The 17,847-nt window shown below is 39.5% G+C and overlaps 1 protein-coding gene across 12 annotated transcripts in view; it reads right to left on the bottom strand.

The window, feature by feature from the left end:
- Positions 1–443: 443 nt before the first annotated feature.
- The window catches only part of ulk2 (unc-51 like autophagy activating kinase 2), a 117,151-nt gene continuing 99,747 nt past the window's right edge, over positions 444–17,847 (bottom strand). For 11 of the 12 annotated variants that reach the window (XM_043718180.1, XM_043718181.1, XM_043718190.1 and 8 more), the window contains 8 exons: positions 17,368–17,477; positions 16,107–16,259; positions 15,503–15,711; positions 11,844–12,022; positions 10,674–10,792; positions 9,276–9,433; positions 7,296–7,431; positions 444–5,794 (listed from right to left, as the gene is read on the bottom strand). In XM_043718180.1, the coding sequence (XP_043574115.1) occupies positions 5,727–5,794; positions 7,296–7,431; positions 9,276–9,433; positions 10,674–10,792; positions 11,844–12,022; positions 15,503–15,711; positions 16,107–16,259; positions 17,368–17,477 (1,132 nt within the window). In that variant the 3' untranslated portion in view covers positions 444–5,726. The remainder of the gene's footprint in view (positions 5,795–7,295; positions 7,432–9,275; positions 9,434–10,673; positions 10,793–11,843; positions 12,023–15,502; positions 15,712–16,106; positions 16,260–17,367; positions 17,478–17,847) is intronic. The other variant, XM_043718187.1, reaches the window with a different exon arrangement.

Genomic DNA, 17,847 nt, shown 5'->3' with positions numbered 1-17,847 from the left:
AATGTAGACATGCATATGCTTTAGAACAGGATACAATGAGAATAGTGATGTCTCTCCAACACTACCACCCAAGCTACAAGTACAATTTGAGCTACCTTTTGGTATTTATGGTTTAGGCTCACATGCAAGTATTAATGATACAGGCCAAAGGGGGGAAAAAAAAAGCAAGATAAAGACAGGGTGCTAGAGCAGAAAATAAATGGAGATTTCAAATCAATAATGTCTGCTCCGATGGATTCTTGTTTTGGACTCTGCATTACAGGTTAGAGGAGGGTGACTGGTGGCTGTGGGGCAGACAACTGCAATCTTCTGTTTCTTTCCACGAATCTGCTCATGCAACTCACCCACAAAAACTAAACTTGAACAGACATTCTCAGATACTGAACTGAGGTATGTGAAAGCAGGACACTGCACAGTAGAGTACATCAAAATGATCACTTTGATAATATTTCATGACAATTTTATTTTCGTTGTCTTAATGTACATCTTTACAGGCCATATTAAAAAGGCTGCTACATAACAAGTGAATGTGATTGCAACCTGATTTCTTTGAGTATGCATGCCGTTATACACAAATGAGAGGTAGAAACACTGTATTAAAGACCTAATAGTACAAATATTTTATAAATAAAAACTGTCTTCAGAATTAATGGAATTGTTTACAGATAAATAAAATATGTTAGATCCTTTCATAAAATAAAGCAAGGGGGAAATAAAACAGTTTAGACGGCTTTCTTGAACAAGTCAAATTCATTGCCCATGGAAAATATATCGAATACAACTGTCTCTGGGACATGAAACATGATTGTTATGAATGAATTTAGTTCAATATTCAAGTATTCAAGCAGCTGAATAATAAAACAAACCAAAAAATGGTAAAGTAAAATTGCTCAAGGGTGGAAAAATTTATTTACCAACTCCGGAAGACTGCCCAGAGAATCTGGAGATGGAGACACGTTTGGTCACAAATATGACTCTAAATTTGGTGTTCTGTGCAGAAGACAAAACGGTTTTAAAAATAAAACTGTCAGCCTGGTCAGTTTGCAGAAAGGACAAAATTTGACAGGTGGGAAGAAGAAATAGATAAGAACATGGTTGCTGATTCTAAACCTAAAGAATACACTTTAGCATTGGCTTTTCTAAAACATGTATTTATTTCTATGTTGCCATAATATTCTTGGTTTTGTTGTGCTAAAGATTATTTACAGAGTCTGCTGAAGTAAGGAAAGTATTCACTTATTGTGGCTTCATCTTGACAGGAGGCTGTAAGAGACAGCAAGATCATGTAACATTTCATCAGACCCTGTGATATATTGTCTCATTAGCATATATCAATTAGACCTCGTCTCTCATTCTATACAGTATCTGAAAGAGTACCACACCCTATGCTGGCAAAGTTACATCTTCAATAAGTGAGCAACTCTGGATTACGATGATTTAAAATATCAGAGATGTTGATGTCATCTTCGATTTTCTCAGACGATCTGTGCTGCACTCCTTTCAAAGGCTGTGTATTGTCTTGTAACTGTTGTAGCAGTTCATTGAAGACCACTAGTTTGGACAAGAATCTTTCTGCTTCATTAACAGGATGTAGACACTGCTGGCTAGGACAGCATTTACTGCAACCTGAAAGTTCCTTTGAAAAGGTGTTGCTAAACTGCCACCTTGAACTGCTGTTCATGGGAGTAGGTGCACCCACAATGCTGTTAAGAAAGGAAATGCCAGGAATTTGACCCAGTGACACTGAAGGAAAGGTTCCATCGGGATCGTGAGAGGTTTGGTGTGGAATTTCTAGGTGGTGGCGCTTCCATGTCTCTGCTGCTATTATCTTCCCAGGTGGTAGAGGTCACAAGTTTGAAAGGTGCTTCTGAAGGCAAACTAGATTTACTATAACCATGAATCTCTGGAACTCAGTCAGCTTGAGAAGCTGGAAACCCCCTTTACTGATCTTGCTTTCTGTCGATCAGCTCCAGCATCAGACGCATCCACAAGATGCTCAAAGCATTTTATTGTTAGATGTGAGAATCCCCTTCAGTTGTTGGGTCTAAGTGCTGCTTCCTGTGAATAATGCAACTTATCATATTCCTAGTGCGGCCATGGATCAGTACGTCACCAATGTAACATATAACTCCGTCCAGTCCTACCAGAATGCCTGACATTGCCCTCTGAAAGATTTCTGACGCTGATCTGAAGCAGGGTAAAGGGTTGTGACAAAACCTCTCAAGGTATAATTAAGGTTCAGAGCATCTTGGATTCCTCATAAAAGGATAATTGCCAAAGAAAATGCTATTTGTATCTAGCGTCATGAAAATTAAACACTCTTCCATTTTTGTTAAGCGCTCTTCGGCAGACAACGCAGCATGAACTTCACATCTAACTGAATTTGTTCACCTGTGCAAGATCTTTGCAAATTCCAATAGATTTATTCAGCTTTGGCACTCAGACAAACTTCAAACACTAACTTGTTGGTTAAGTCACAGGTGAAAGAACCTTTCAATTCAACAGAGTCAATTTTCTTCTACAGGAATTGGTGAGTAACCTTTGAGATTTTAGACAGAAACACTGGCTATCATTCAGTACACAGAGAGAGAGCATACTGTCCTTAACTTTCCTATGCAACCCTGATAAATTTTAGGCTAACCTTCTTGACTTTCCAGTTCCTCTACTTTGCACAAGTTGATACAAGCATTCCTGCTAAGGATGAGCAACTCTGGTGCTGGATGGTTCTCCAACCACAGTACAGCAGCAGTAAAAAGCAAAACTGGTGCACCCAAGCCTAACTTATCACGCTATCATTCCTGAAGAAGGGCTTATGCCTGAAACGTCGATTCTCCTGCTCCTTGGATGCTGCCTGGTCTGCTGTGTTTTTCCAGCATCACATTTTTTCAATAACTTATCACACGTCTAGTTTCCCCTCTGTTATCAGCACTCCAGTCGCTTTTGCTCGATTCCCTGATCTTACCAAAAAAGGCATTGCCACATTAGATATCTTCTATTTCACTGATCCTGCTGTCTTTTGAGTGGTGTACAAATTTCTTGCTGTGACACTTAGTACACGTGGCCTCCTGTCTCTTTGGAGATACAATTTCCCCACCTGTGCTTTTTGCTGCTGCACCAATAACAGTTAACCCAGGGAAGTTAATGTACATGTTCCTGCCTCCAGTATATCTAGGGCCACCTCCCTGCTTTTCAACTTAACATATTCACTCAGTCATTTTGTTTGGGAAATGGCTCTCTGTCACCCCCAAATTACCTGTTTATTTTGCTGCCTCTCCTCAGTTTGCCTGCTCTGTTGAATTGCCTTTAATGTTAAGTTACTCAACCGCCAAGTGATTGGACAGTATTTCATCTAAGTTCAGAAATGCAATTCTGTCTCTCATTAATTCTTCTAATTTGCTATACTGTCAGTGCTCTTTACAATTAAAGGCATTAATAGAATTCCCTTGTTGTTGGGCAAGCTTAGCAGATTGAAGTAGGCACAGAATCTTTTCCTTACTTCCTCAACTGTTTTCTAAGTCAATCCCTTTACTGATTAGGGTATCATATGCACAGCCATTATTGGATGCAGTAGTGTACTGACCTGCTCACTGCTCCGGTTTGAGAGACACCTTACAAATCTCTGGTACCAACTTAGCCATGCTTTTACTTGATTAGGACTTGTAACTTGCTGGAAAGTCTCCAGTAATGGCAGAGACTTTCCCATTCTGTTCTTTCATTTCCTGCCACCATATAAAATTCTTGGGCTCATCATGCTAAAGAACATTTACAGAGTCTGCTGAAGTAAGGAAAACAGTAACTTTATTTAAGAAGCGTTAAAGGAAGCTTCATCTTGCCACAAGACTGCATGAGAACAAGATCATGTGACATTGCATCATTTCCTGTAATGATGCATACTGTGTCTCATTAGCGTACCACACAGATGTCATCCCTTATACTACAGTTACCACCTGCTTTTATTTCATTTTAAAATTACAAAAATAAAATTTCTAATCAAATAGATTAGTGTCAGCTTAATTGCAACCCTTCACCAGACTGTGGGATGCCTATTGCCAAACCAGAATTGTTCAACTGATTACGTATGATAGAAAAATGGAACAATTGTGCTTGTTCACTTTGTTTAGGTGGATGCACACCTACATGCAAGATGTACACAGGTTTGGAAAAGAACTTCAAATTCTTTAGTTCATACGAGTGACAAAACTACCCTCTAGAAGCAAAACCTGGGATTCAAAAAGGTCCACATTGTTTTGTAATCTGGTTCCCGGAGTCCTGATAATGTGTTTTTTCCACCCCTGAAAATACCAAATGTTACATTAGTCTGCACGACAGGTTGTCAGTCTACAGGAAGAATGCGTTAACTCCATAATACTGTCTGAACAAACAGCGTTGTTAGCAATATTATCAGATCAGTTCAGTGGCACAATCACACTGAATACATGCACAAAGCCAGCCAAAAAATATTGTTTAAAAGTCAATCACTGGCAGAAAGAGAAAAAAATACTAGTTTCATTATATACAGACAGTTGCTCTATATGAACTACTCAAGTATTTAATAAGTAGAAAAAATGGAAAGGCTTGTAATTAACACGCTTTTTTTTGCAGTCTTTTTAGTTAAAGTGTCAAGCACTTTGTGCTTCTTGCTCCAAAACACATTTAAAATTTGTTTTGTTGAATGCGTTGGAGCCTAACCTATTAGGACAGTATTCTTTATTTCCTATTTCTTCAGTACAGCTTTTAAGCTGTGTCATTTTACAAGGAGTTCTGCATAACATTAAAGATGTTCAAAGAACTGTGATAGTGCAATCAGAAGTGGTTGTCTGTTGGAGCAGTCTTTGTGGTTTCAATAGCTCCTGTCTCAGGAGCTTCGAGGAAAAAAGAAGAAAATTAACAAGAAAATCCCCTCTCTCTGCCCATCCAAAGTGATGTCAGGTTTACAAGCATAGAGGTGAGCTGTAGCCATCCCCTCATGTCTTGCTGTCAACGTCCTATCCACATAAAGTGCTTTACTCCTCCTTGATGATCAGTTTTCATGGGTTGACATGTATATGATGTAGCAGAAGATGGAAGGCATTTCATGCCTTTGACTGGTTGTACAGTTATCCTGGTAAAACTTAAAACTACTGTAAATAACTGTGGCTCATTTATCACATCATTAGTGTTTAAAAATGACCGTAGAAGTTTCACTTGGAGAAAGACAACTTGCCAATTTGCCACAGCACAGTACTGTATATACACAAGTTAATCAGATGGAGCAAAATGTTTCTGAATCAGTTTCCGAGTACCCATGAGTCCTGTCACAAAAACAAACAAGCTTCAGTTTTACTCCCATGCATGTATTAATGCTCTCCAGTGATATAGGTGGCTTTTGAAGCCAAAAGTAGTAAATCTGCCTCATACTTCACCTCTGAGATAAAATGAAATGAAAGAAAATGCTACATCGTTGAGAGGGTTTTCCAGAAGTAGTAATCTATATTTATACATAAATTTCCTTTCCTTTGAAACAAGAACTCCTCTTTGGTAACTCTTCAAAACAAAAATCAAACGTTCCTCGCTACGTGGGATGGTACTGGCGGTGAAAAGTAACAGCCTCAGTATGAACAGTTTTCCACAATAGAGATGGGGGAAGTAAACATTAAAACAAAAAGGGAAAAGGCATCTCCAAGACTGAGCGTGATCCAGGAAAGGTGGTGGTCCCTGCTCTGTTGTGAGTGGTCCATTTCAGAAGGCTAGTTTTCATATAGAGCCACTGTGCCATGGCACAGTGCAGACAGTCTGCGTTCAATGCTGGTCTTGTCTGCAAAACACGCAAAAGAACATATTTACTTTTTAAAAATTAAAGTGACGGCCAGTCCCCATAAAGCTCCTAACAAAACAGAATCCACCTTAATTTTTCACAACATGCTCAATGGTGCTGTTCATTCAGCCATCGAACGGACTCACCCTAGTTGGTAGCTTGCAAGGCTCTCCATTAGCCTCCAGATAGGTCAACATGACAACCAAAAATACAAGGCAAGGAATTCTTTGTCATCAATAATGATACTAAGCTGTGACCTCCCCAAATGGTGGACTGCAACAATGGCTCAGAATGATTTCTGACAGTTGCACAAAACCCTTCCAAATGCCTTTTTTCTATTCTGTATGATGGACACAGCATAATCAATTGCTTTTTGAAGTCTGCTGCTGCAAAAACCTGTGAAAATGTATGTATCCAGTGTGGTTCCCACTTGCCTTCTGATCAATTCACTCAGGAGGGAGATAGGGAGTGGAAGGGTTGACTGGTGAAGGACATGGAGATAGCTGCATGAAGGTTAGGGAAGTGTGGATTATGAAAGGTGATGTGGCCAAACTAACGCCTTTTATCCCCCACTGCTACAATTGAAGACTCCCATCAACAACTCTTGCAACTCCCAAATTTTCGTTCTCGAGGCACTAAAATGGGATCACACCCAAAAACAGTTTGGAAAGCACTGCACTAGCCAGCCTGTGGGAAAGGAGATATCAATACCAGCTTAGCTAAGCAGAAAGCTCGCCAATTTATATGATTAAGTATTTAAACATGTGTCTTGTTATACAAGTTATATAGAAGGTCCTTCTCCTACAGATAAGAGAACACATTTACCCTCTCCAGGTCTTCATTATTCCAAGAACCAAATCAGCCCAGATGCTCAGACAAATGGGACTCAAATGACAAATTGTAATAAAATGTTGAGTTGGCAGATTTCATCATTAAATGGTAATTCAAATATTCACCATTCTGCAAGGCAACTGTTCATATCGTAACACAACTGAAGTGAACTGCCTGAACTCCATACTGTATATTTTCAATTTCTTCCTTGCAAAACATTTTGGGGAGTTGGCAGAAAGCATGGTGCAGTTATGAAAGTGGAAGCCAAAATTGAAGTATTAACTGGAATGAAGCACTGGGGAGAATGCAGAGGGAGGGTCTGCACGAGGCATTGGAAGGGTCTGCAAATACAATGATCATTTGAATTTGCCACAACGGAGAACAATTTTACCCTTGCACCATTCCACAAAAATAAGAGCTCTGAGGCTAAACAATCCTAATATATAGTCACCTTGGCAGAGATCAGCTAACTCAGCATGCAGATCAAATCTGGGATCTTCCCAACTTTCAAGGTTTGCTTGTTCTTTACCTAACCTTGCTTAGCCATTACAGAGGACCGAGATCAGCTTTCTAAAATCTTGCATTTGAACAAAACACAGTATGGAACACAGGTGGCTAGGTCCAACATTCTGGGTGTGTCCAAAATTGTTGTGATCTTTTGAATCCTTACATTTGTGGATGTTGTCAATATCAGCAGGATCTTGCAGAGTCTTTGTCAAGCCTTCCAATAATAATGCTGCTTTGTGGTACCGGTATGTGATGTCCTCTGTTTGCTGGAACATTTCATCGAGTGCAGCTGATTGCACCTAGAATTATAACAAAGATATTATCACAAATTCAGAAAGTTCAATTCACCAAACAATGAGGAACTACACTCATATCACCTAGAAACAGCAAAAAGGGGAACACTTTCTCTTATGTTAAATGCTACTGCTAACGTCACACTTCTTTGAAACTACATAAAAATGTTGGATACCTAATATATAATTACTAATCTGAAAATGACTTGCTCTCCTTTGAGATGACCTTGAACCAATTGGATTGAAATCAAATGCTGGAGATCACATCCATGGATGCTGCCTGACGCGCGGTCATCTCCAGCATTTGTAATTTTCAGAATAGATTCCAGCATCTGCAGTAATTTGCTCCTACACTGAACCAGTTGGAGCAACATAGCAGATAAATAAAGAGTGAATTCAGGCATCTGTCAATGGGGTAGTAGGCAAACAAGAAACAGCTCCTCGTCTAACTCCCTCCTGTTCTGACATGGGAACTTGCTTTCAGTCCTCTCCTTCACCCCCTGCCATCCAGGATCATCAGCATATTGCATGGCCAGTATCTGGCTCAGGGTTACCTTACAGTCTGGGACTTCTGGGTTAGACCTCCCCTTACGTAAGCAGTGCAACAATCTATCCAGCCAGTCAAAATCTGACTAGTTTAGGACATGCCAGAGAATTAATTCCACACTGAGTCAATACCAAGTAGATGGCAATGTGCACCCCTGGGTCACTTCACCAGTTTCCAAACAAAAATCCAGCTAATTCTTCGGAATAAAATATGAGTTCAATGAAAGACTGACATTTGAAGTTACCTTTTATTATTTCCTTTCTAACTTCACTGGGTGAAACGGACAGATTATAGACTCTGCCACAATATCCACCTTGTATGCTATTACTCAATACAAAATATACATCACTGGGGAATTCACACAATGGAAGCTACCCAGTGTTGTAAAATCTATATCGAAAATCCTGCACCTGCATGCATGTAAAGTAGGCATCACCAATATTTGATTCCCATCCCTAATTGCCCCTATGGCAGCAATGGTGAGTTGGTTTGAGCCTTTTTAGTCCTTGTGATCTCAGGACACCCACAGTGCTGTTAGGGAGAGTGTTCCTGGGACAGTGAAAGAACAGCAATACACTCCCAAGTCAGGACGACGGGGACTTTGGAGGTGAGTTTGTTATCTGCTACCTGCCCAAGTGAAGGATATTTCCTGTTATCAAATTCTCCCGTAAATTCCTATGACAACATTTATAATGCAACTGATCTTGCTGCAAATAACCATTTGGAGGTAGTGAGAACTGCAGATGCTGGAGAGTCGAGGTGGATAAAGAGTGGAGTTGGAAAAGTCACAGCAGGACAAGCAGCATCAGAGGAGAAGGGGAGTTGACGTTTCAGGTCGGAACCTTTCACCAGGACTGGATGAAACATCTCCTCTGATGCTGATTGTCCTACTATGCTTTTTCCAGCTCCACTCTTTATCCACTTGCAATTAGCCAAATATTACCATAATGGTTTTAAGCTGTCCAACATCAAAGAAGAAATCTTATGCTCCAGTCCTCCTACATCCTAAACTGCTGAAAGCATTTTCATTTAATTATAAAACACCAAAATATAAAAAAAATTAATAAAGACAGATGCGCAACTTTAAAAACAGGGCCCTCAATTCACAGCCTTTTAACCCTGCTTCAGCTGAACACCACTGTTGGCTTGACTCACCGTTTATAATCCATCAAAACCTCAGCTGGTTATTAAAATAAACCAATCTTGCTATGTTTTGCTGTTCACCTTTACCACATCACTACAAAAACCAAATTAGGCTATCCTCTGTCAAAATACCCCTCAAAAATCAAGAGATAATAGTTACCATTTCCACCGCATAGCTGTAGATGAGCTTCTCTGCAGTAACACTGTTGATTTCATCCACAAATCTCTGCTTATCAGAGAAGAAACGATTCAGTTTCTCGGTAAACTTTTTGCAAAAGGAGATGCAGCACTTGTATCGATCATTCATATTTTTAACAACTGCAAAACAGAAGTCAGGAGGATTACTGTAACATAGGATTACTCTGGTGTTCCGTTACAATTCATGACAGTTTACCACATGGCATTAAATGTCTTGTTTAGTATTTTCTTAGTCTCTCATTGGAAGTGGTTGTCACTCTCAAGGCAAGTACTCATTGCCCATCCCCAATTGCTCTTAAGGTGATGGCAAACTAATTTCTTGAACTGCTTCAGTGCATGCGATATGGGTACACCTACATGAGGGAGGCTGTTCTAGGGTTTTCAGCTAGAAGCAGTGAAGGAACAATGTTCTAATTTAGGATGGTGTTTACTTTTGAGGAAAGCTTGCAGTTAGTGGTGCTGCCATGTGCTAACTGCCCTTGTCCTTCTAGATGCAGAGATTAGAGGTTTGGAAGATATGTTGAAATGAAGTTGGACAGTCGATGCAGTGAATCTCTCGACTGGCATACTGCTGCCAGTAGTGAATGGAGTGAATGCTTAGGTTACTGGATGGAGAATTGAAGAAGTGGCTGCTTTGTCCTAGATGCTATGAAGGTGGAGTGTTGTTGCGGCTGCACTCAACCATGCAAGTGAAGAATATTCCATCACATTCCCAACTCGTAAATTGTTAATAATTGTAGCTGATAGAGACACTTGCTCAATGTTATAGTAGCGTAGAATGACAACATTATTAACATATACACAAATATCTGCAAAATTCATAAGTGATGTACAGTTCCAGCTATAAAATTTTCAGCTGATAATGCACAAGATATGACTTTGTGCAAAAACTGGCAATATATTTTGCTTTTTTTTTTGCAGAAAGGCATGTATTGGAAATTAACAATTTTTCTGCATTAAATCAAAATGCAAATGCTGCAAGGTCAGATGAAATATGGGGGAAATGAATGCTTGTACTGTGGCACAAATTCTGAAAGCCACAAATAGCACGTACATAACTAGGTTATTTAACTTGCATGATATATTCATCCTTCAGTGATGTTGTCATAAGATGATACAGCATCAAGACAGAAAATAAATTAGAACGGCTTCTTACTCCTCTCATCCAACACATCAGAGAGCTAGAATTTATAAATATATCCACTCTGAAAATGCACAGTCACTTAATATTATAATTCTATCTTATTTTAACTTGCAGATTGGCCCACAAATTTTCTCTGCCCCCCCCCCCACCACAATAACATGACACTGGTCCAGCACTTTTGCAGTCATGCCTTTATGAAAATGCAGATTTCAATACCTTGCTTAACTGCTGTAGATGGGTTCAGCTTGCCTGACTTAACCTGGTCTTTTGCAAGATGCAAAGAAGATGCCAACAGCTGAGCTCCTTTCATGTATAGTACAAGTTGCTCCACTTGTCTGTAAATAAAACATACAAATAAGTTTTCCATCGAACAGAACATTCCAGTAAGCTGAAACGTCTGCATGCTTCATTGTCAGGAAGAAGCGGAGCTGTGCAAAGACAGCCTATGCAGAGAGAAGCAAGCCTCCTTTACATTATCACTCCCTGGAAAGGATAAACTTTGGTTTGACCACAAATGAGAAATAATGTGCCTCGTGAGGCTCAACCAAAATTTCCATACTAGCAAGAAAGACAACTAGAAGGATCGGTGAACAGAGACAATCCTTTACCACCCAGAAATTAAATAAGGACTGGCAAATTCCCAGGAGTATCTGGGTGGCTGCTCTCCCTTTGGCAAGGAAGCATGTACATTTTGGGAATGTCATTTTAGGTTTCAATCACCATTTGGACAGAGAAAGTTTTGTTCCAATTCGCTCGTATCTACAGATCACTACTGGACAAAAGTCACAACTTCCTTCAACAACAAACACAAATTGCTGAAACAAAAATCCAACACGTCGTCTCACAGCATTTATGGAGCGGAAGCAGAGTTAACGTTTTGGGTTCAATTACTCTTCAGGACTGTTTATGGATTTCTGTTTTTATTTCCAATTTCCAGCATCTGTAGTTCTTTGGCTTTTTTTCCCCCTTCATAAATGCTGTTCTATGAACCATTGTGCAATAAATACCAAGAGGAATTACCAGGATTTTCATTTGTCACTCAACTGCATCAAAATGGAACAAACTTCACAATATACAATATAGAAGCAGAGCTGCAATTATGATCAAGAATTTAAGAGAAACTTGGCGCTCTACTGCTGTCAGAAGGAACAAAATCATGCAAAGGGCTCAGTAATATTAAGTGTCTTTATACATTGCTCGTGAAGCACTTGTGACATGGAACTGTGTTTTTTGTGAATTTTAAAAAATTAGAGCAGCCAATTTCAATTGCCAAAACGTCTAGATTTTCAATCGCCCAATTTCCACACAGATTTACTGATCTGCAATGTTCTCTCCCACAACAGCCCCAAAAGCCCACTCCAAAGGGTAATTAATATAAATACCAACCCCCACTCCTTGCTGAGACGACTAATCTGATCAACCACAACACTCTCCTGGATTTGGTAGAGGGAGGCAGCAGAGGTGCCTAGGTCCACACTGCCTCCTTTCACCACTGCAATATCCATAATGCATTCTGCAAACGTCAACATTGTGTTCAGGTGTCGCAAGGTATCTGTATGTTCTCTCTGCAATCAAAGAAAGAAAATTATTTTTGTTGCTGGTTTTTTTTGAAAACAAGCTCCCAAGTCATACTGTAATAATTGAACCAACATTACATGACCATAATTTAAGAGCCAAAAGCTGTTAATTCATTCTCATCCTTTCTGAAATCTCTGTCTGAAAACAGACCCTTCATGACTATTCACGAAAGTGCTGTGTATATTTTTTTTTTTTAAGAACAACAGGTCAGGTGAGGAAGCAGGTCCAACCCTACTTCAGCCAGAATGAGGATTGAAACCTGTGCTGGTGTTAATCTGATCCACACACTGGTCATCTAGCCACTGAGCTAACCAGCAACTCTCAACATGACTATATCAAGGATGATCAAATTGAATTTTACGACCAAGGAGAACGTTTTTAGAAGGAGTGACAAGGGAGATGTTAAAAATGATGGTTTCTTGGATGGTCAGTTAAAAACAAGGAGTCAGCTATTTAGGAGAGAAATAAAGAGAAATTTCTTACTCAGACAGCTGTGATTTTTTTTCGGAATCCTTACCAGAGAGAGCTGTGGATGCTCAAAAGTTTTGAGCACATTCAAGACTAATGTCAGTAGTTTTGGTGGGAGAAGGAAGGTGGGGAGGGAAAGAAATCACAGGATATGAGAATAGGGCATTAAGGTGGAACTGAAGTTTCAGATCAACAATGATCACATCAAATGGGGGAGCGGGTTGAGAGTCCAGCTACTACATCTACTTCTTTTGCTCTTAAGCTGGTTTCTCTTTAATTGATTGGAGCCATTTAATATCAAAAAGACCCATCGATAAAGCAAATACCTTGGAGTGGAGGAAGTGGAGATAGGAGCTGTGCCAAGGAAACAGCCAGAATAGGAAAGTGCAAAGATTTTACTGGGACAAAACCAAAGGTGGAGGTGAATGTGAAAGTAAGTGGATCAGCAGAGAGGGAAACGTCATGAAAGAACTGAGGAAATGGGATTTGAAAGCGCTATTATGACATGGGAAAACCATTTTAACGAGTAGGTACTGCCTAGAAGAAAGTGGTTGTGGAAATAAAATGCATCTTATACAGATGTAAATTAGACAGAGAGCAGAGATAGCCGTGTTTGCAACTGAGATTTCAGGAGTAGAGAGGCGATCTAGGTTGACAAGATTTGGGAGTCATTTGGAAATATCAGTCAGTGAACACACATGGAGGGAGCGATGAAGGGAACATGGAATTGCATTGAACTCAGAGAACAGAGGGCAAGGTGAGTTGTCATTCATGTTAAGATTACTAAGCTTGAGAACTTTGTTGGCACAGTGGCTGAAGGAGGATAGTGACGAGGATTTTAAAGGGAAGTCATGAAGCATAGAATTGGGTCAGGTATATAACAGTTGGAGGAGGTGTCGGATGGATAAGAGGAGAAAAGCGGAGGACAAATTTGGTCATAAAAACCAAATGGCTATCATAGTAGTTTAGGTGTAACAAGCAGAAGATATTGCCAAAGGAGTCAATTTAAAAAAAATTTGCAAAATACCCAAAATGAGGTGTGCTCTACATTTAAATCTTGATAAAAATGTTGACAGTAAGGTTACCATAGTAATTCAACTCAGAAACTGCCAGGTTTTTAACAAAACCTGAAAGAAAATAATTCTATTTCATGACGTCTTCACAAGCTAAGACCAAATGTCATTGGCAACCAAATTGAAGAGAATTACAGAGTGCTACATTAAGGGAAAGTTGCACCCATAAAAAAAGCTGTTCTCTTGTTTACATTTCAACTACTCTCTCTTGACCGCACAGAAGCTAATGATGCAATAGCAGCTGATGTGTGTCAAATGGTACATTCATAAACTGTCACATGATGAGCAGGCTTAAACTAAGTTCAGCAGGGGACTTGAGAACAGATTTTGTTGTTTCTAGTAAACAAATTGCTCAAATCTCTCATGCATTTAGTTGTATAACACATCAAGTATTACCTGTTTTACTAAAAACTATTACACAACAGAAAAATCTTCCACTGCATTTAAAAGCCTGCTCACCATCAGCTGCTGCTAAGGAAATTTAAAAATCACAAGACAATCCAGAAAGCAACAGATGCACTGTCTTCTTCCTTCCAGTCTCAAGTAACATGCACTCTTTCAAAGTATACAGCTATAAATATAACTTGGGCCATTTCCTGTTGTGGTGCAAAGGAAATCAACTAGAAAAAGAGGTTTGCTAACTGTTGTGGCTCCCCCCATGACACCAATGAAACCAGAGGCCTAAAAGCCCAATTTCCCTCTAACAGCTGCAAATCACAACAAATGGGAATTTGTGAACGATGTCACATGAATTGAAATTCACTTGGCAAACATCTGTTCTCAATTTCAGGAGCCCAGTGATGACACACCCTCGTTCTGCAACACTTCACAACAGCAGTTCACTTATCCCTCATTGCTTCATGCAGCACAGTTATTGAGAGCATTCCCAGCCAGGTATGGCACAACGTAAACGGGATGTCACTAGATTTGGGGGTATTTCAATGCAAAGCAGCTGAGCCTCTGGAGGGGGTATCTTCTCCTGGAAGCAGAGACAGGAATCTTAACCGATCTCCACGGGGGCTCACGTAATGCGCAGGCCAGCTACAACAGTTTTTACACACTCTAGCTCTGTATGTACCATTGCCAAACATTTAACAGGCACAAGAATCCTGTTGTGGAATTCACATCTCCCCAGTGTCATAGTCCGTAGAAGAAGGAATCATGAGTAATACTGCAGAATTGTTTTGAGAAGCAGTTCTATATTTAGAGATAGGCCAGAGAATGAAGTACACATCAAACTTTGTGACTTTTAAATACGAGTAAAACATATAGAATATTCCAAAATTTTCAATTTTTTTTGAATGGATATTGAGGTTTTGCTGACCTAAATAAAAATAAATTTTCCTTCGTGAACACATACCTTTCCTGTACCCTGGGTCTTTAGAAGGGTGTCCACGGATGGTAGGAAACTAGACTTGAATTCCAGAGATGCAAGCTTGATAATGTACTAAATTTCAGGATCAGAGATTAACTCATACAGATTTTCCCCTCAAGAGATTAAATAGATGCGACAGTGTGTACATAGTCAGGCATTTGGTCGGTGCAATGTCTGTTGAGTGATTGGAATTGATGGCCAGATTCCTGGTCTACGCTTGCTTACATATAAAAATTCAATATCGAGTTTTACTAAAAAGATCAGTTAAATACTTCAGGAATCTCAAAAACAGTCCTTTCTTCAGTTTTCATTTTCTTAAGACTTACAATTTGCTTGAAGAGAATCTCATTGCACTTCGCAACATTTAATTGAACATTTAACTTGATTTGGATCCAGATATTGGGCCGCAACCAAAAAATAAACTGATATTTAATATGAATCAATCTACATGCTGAAGGGATAAAAGGTGTGAACTCACAGGTTGATGACCCATTCACTTGAAGAAAGAAGTGAAAGATTTATTTTACTTTGCACTAGTTACAAGAGCTCACCTCCATTAAGGTCTCTTCTGGCAATTCTGGAGCTTCGAATGTGATAAACCCTTCTAAGCTAGGAGGCGAGGTACCAAACGTCATGTACTTCAAACTGGAAGGACCTTCAGCTCCAGGAGGTGAGGTACCCATGTAAGCACCTGGTGGAGAGCCCATGCAAATTCTTCCGCTGTTGGAGCAGAGAGATCCAAGTGGACTGTTTGAGCCAACTGCAAAGGAAATGGCAAAGATTAAACAGAAGGAAACCACTGTCCTCACTGTATAATACATTACTCATGGCTATGAAATAGCAGGAATTATGTAACTTCCAAAGCAGGAGAAATTTAAGTCCACAGCTTTGTGAGAAGCATTAAAAGGAGCTTATTCCTTCACAATATCGCTGTATCAAAATATATGATGAGTGAGGATAATCTTCAAGTGGCATTGCCACTATGATACTGTAATGATTTTGTAGTTATCATGAAATAAAAACTGATCAACCAGTTTGGATAAAGTCTTCTTTGAAGTTAACACTCCTTCCCCAGGTAACCTGCGACTCAGAGTCAAAGATTACAAGCTGACTAACGTCACGTATAATCTTAATTTGTCAGCAGTCAAGTCTTACCTGACATTGTTCTTGTTCTGGTGACCATGTGACTGCTATGGGGAGGGGTGACACTACTTGGTGGTGAACCTACAGTGAACACCACAGTCCTTGGGCTCACTCCTATCACCATGGCAGGGGAACCCATTGTCAAACCAGAAGCACCTGCTGGAGCTGGGCAGAGAAAATAAAATCATGCAAACAGGAAGAAATAGTGCAAAAGGCGCAGACTGCAAAAGCCACCTCAAAAGGACAGACAAAAAAAAACCCTCTCAGAATTCGTAAACACTTAGTGCACTATTTCAATTCTGTACTAAATTAAAATGCATGAACTGACTGGTTTCAAGCAGTACTTTGTACCAAGGTTGTATGTTATATAACTGGAGGAGGCAAGCGCACTATAAATGTTTCCTGCCAAAATGAGTTTTTAATACCAGCTGTGCCAGCAAGAACAAACGAACTTAGGGCAAAACATCTCTGGAGGAGGAAAAGAATTAAGATCAATTAAGCTGCTGCAGCACATCTCAATCATAGTAATTGGCTTCAGTATGTTCATTCTTTGCGATTACAGTTATACTGTAATCTCTCAGTGCTAAAACAAGAGATTAGAATACAAATGGAGGTGAAATATGGTCATTCAGAGACTTGACATGTGCTATACATGTTTAACCAATCTGATTTGCTTCACAAAATCCTGCAAATTTCTCCTCCATCTCTTACATAGAGAGTTAACTATGTAGTCATGGGTCCTGGGGTACACTGCTGCTCTCCAATATCCTGTTTATTTGGTCATTCTTAAATTTATTCTGGAGATTGGGCAGTGATTGTCCAGAGGCTATTTAACTGTGGATGTGAAACTGCAACTGAGATTAAAGTTGTTCTCACCCAGCATTGTTGTGCGAGTAGTAACACCCCACTCTCCTGACCGCCCCACAAACATTGAATGGTTATTCATCTATTGTTTTTGGAAAACTTACAGCAGGAAAATGAAGAGGAAGATAAATCCAAGGTCTGAACAAGTAGCTCCAGGCTGGTATCAGTGGAAATATGTAAAAGATTATCAGACTGCCCTTCTCATGGAGGGCAGATTACAGAAATGAAAAGACTTAAAAGGTGGAAACAAACAGTCAAGAGCTTGTACAGGTCTTACCTAGTTTTCAGTAGACACATGATAATTGAATAGATCGTAGGTACTAAATATAAAACTGAAGTAACAAGCATGAGGACATATTGTAAAGGTTTCCTTGTATCAGCATCACATGCAACCGATAATGTTGTTTACCTGTGTCCATTGGACGTTCCGTATTGAGGCTGTCTGTGCTGCCTTGATATGTCTGTCCTCCAAATGTGGTCTTTATTACCTGATCTGACAATCTTCCTGTACTTACAGATCTATAAAAAATTTAAAATACTTATTTTATTGCCCCAAAAGGACTTTGTTTTAAAACTAAGCCAAATTTGGTGATTAAAGTTACTACTGTAAACTATTGTACATATCAAAATATTGCACTTTCCATAAAATACACAAAAAACAAAATTTTTCATTTCCATGGCATCTTTCACACCTGCAGGCTGTCCCATAGCACAAAACGTAAAGTAGGAAACATCAGTTTGAAAGCCAATTTGCACACAGCAATGTCCCACAAACCAATACGACCAAATTAACACTTGCCAAAACTTTTGCAAAGCATAAATATTGCCCAGAACTTCTCTTTTGAACAGTACTGTGGAAGCATCTGTTTACCCACAGTCTTTGTTTAAC

This window comes from Chiloscyllium plagiosum, chromosome 28 (assembly GCF_004010195.1).
Source record: "Chiloscyllium plagiosum isolate BGI_BamShark_2017 chromosome 28, ASM401019v2, whole genome shotgun sequence".
Lineage (NCBI taxonomy): Eukaryota > Metazoa > Chordata > Chondrichthyes > Orectolobiformes > Hemiscylliidae > Chiloscyllium > Chiloscyllium plagiosum.
This window is presented reverse-complemented; position numbering and strand designations above follow the sequence as displayed.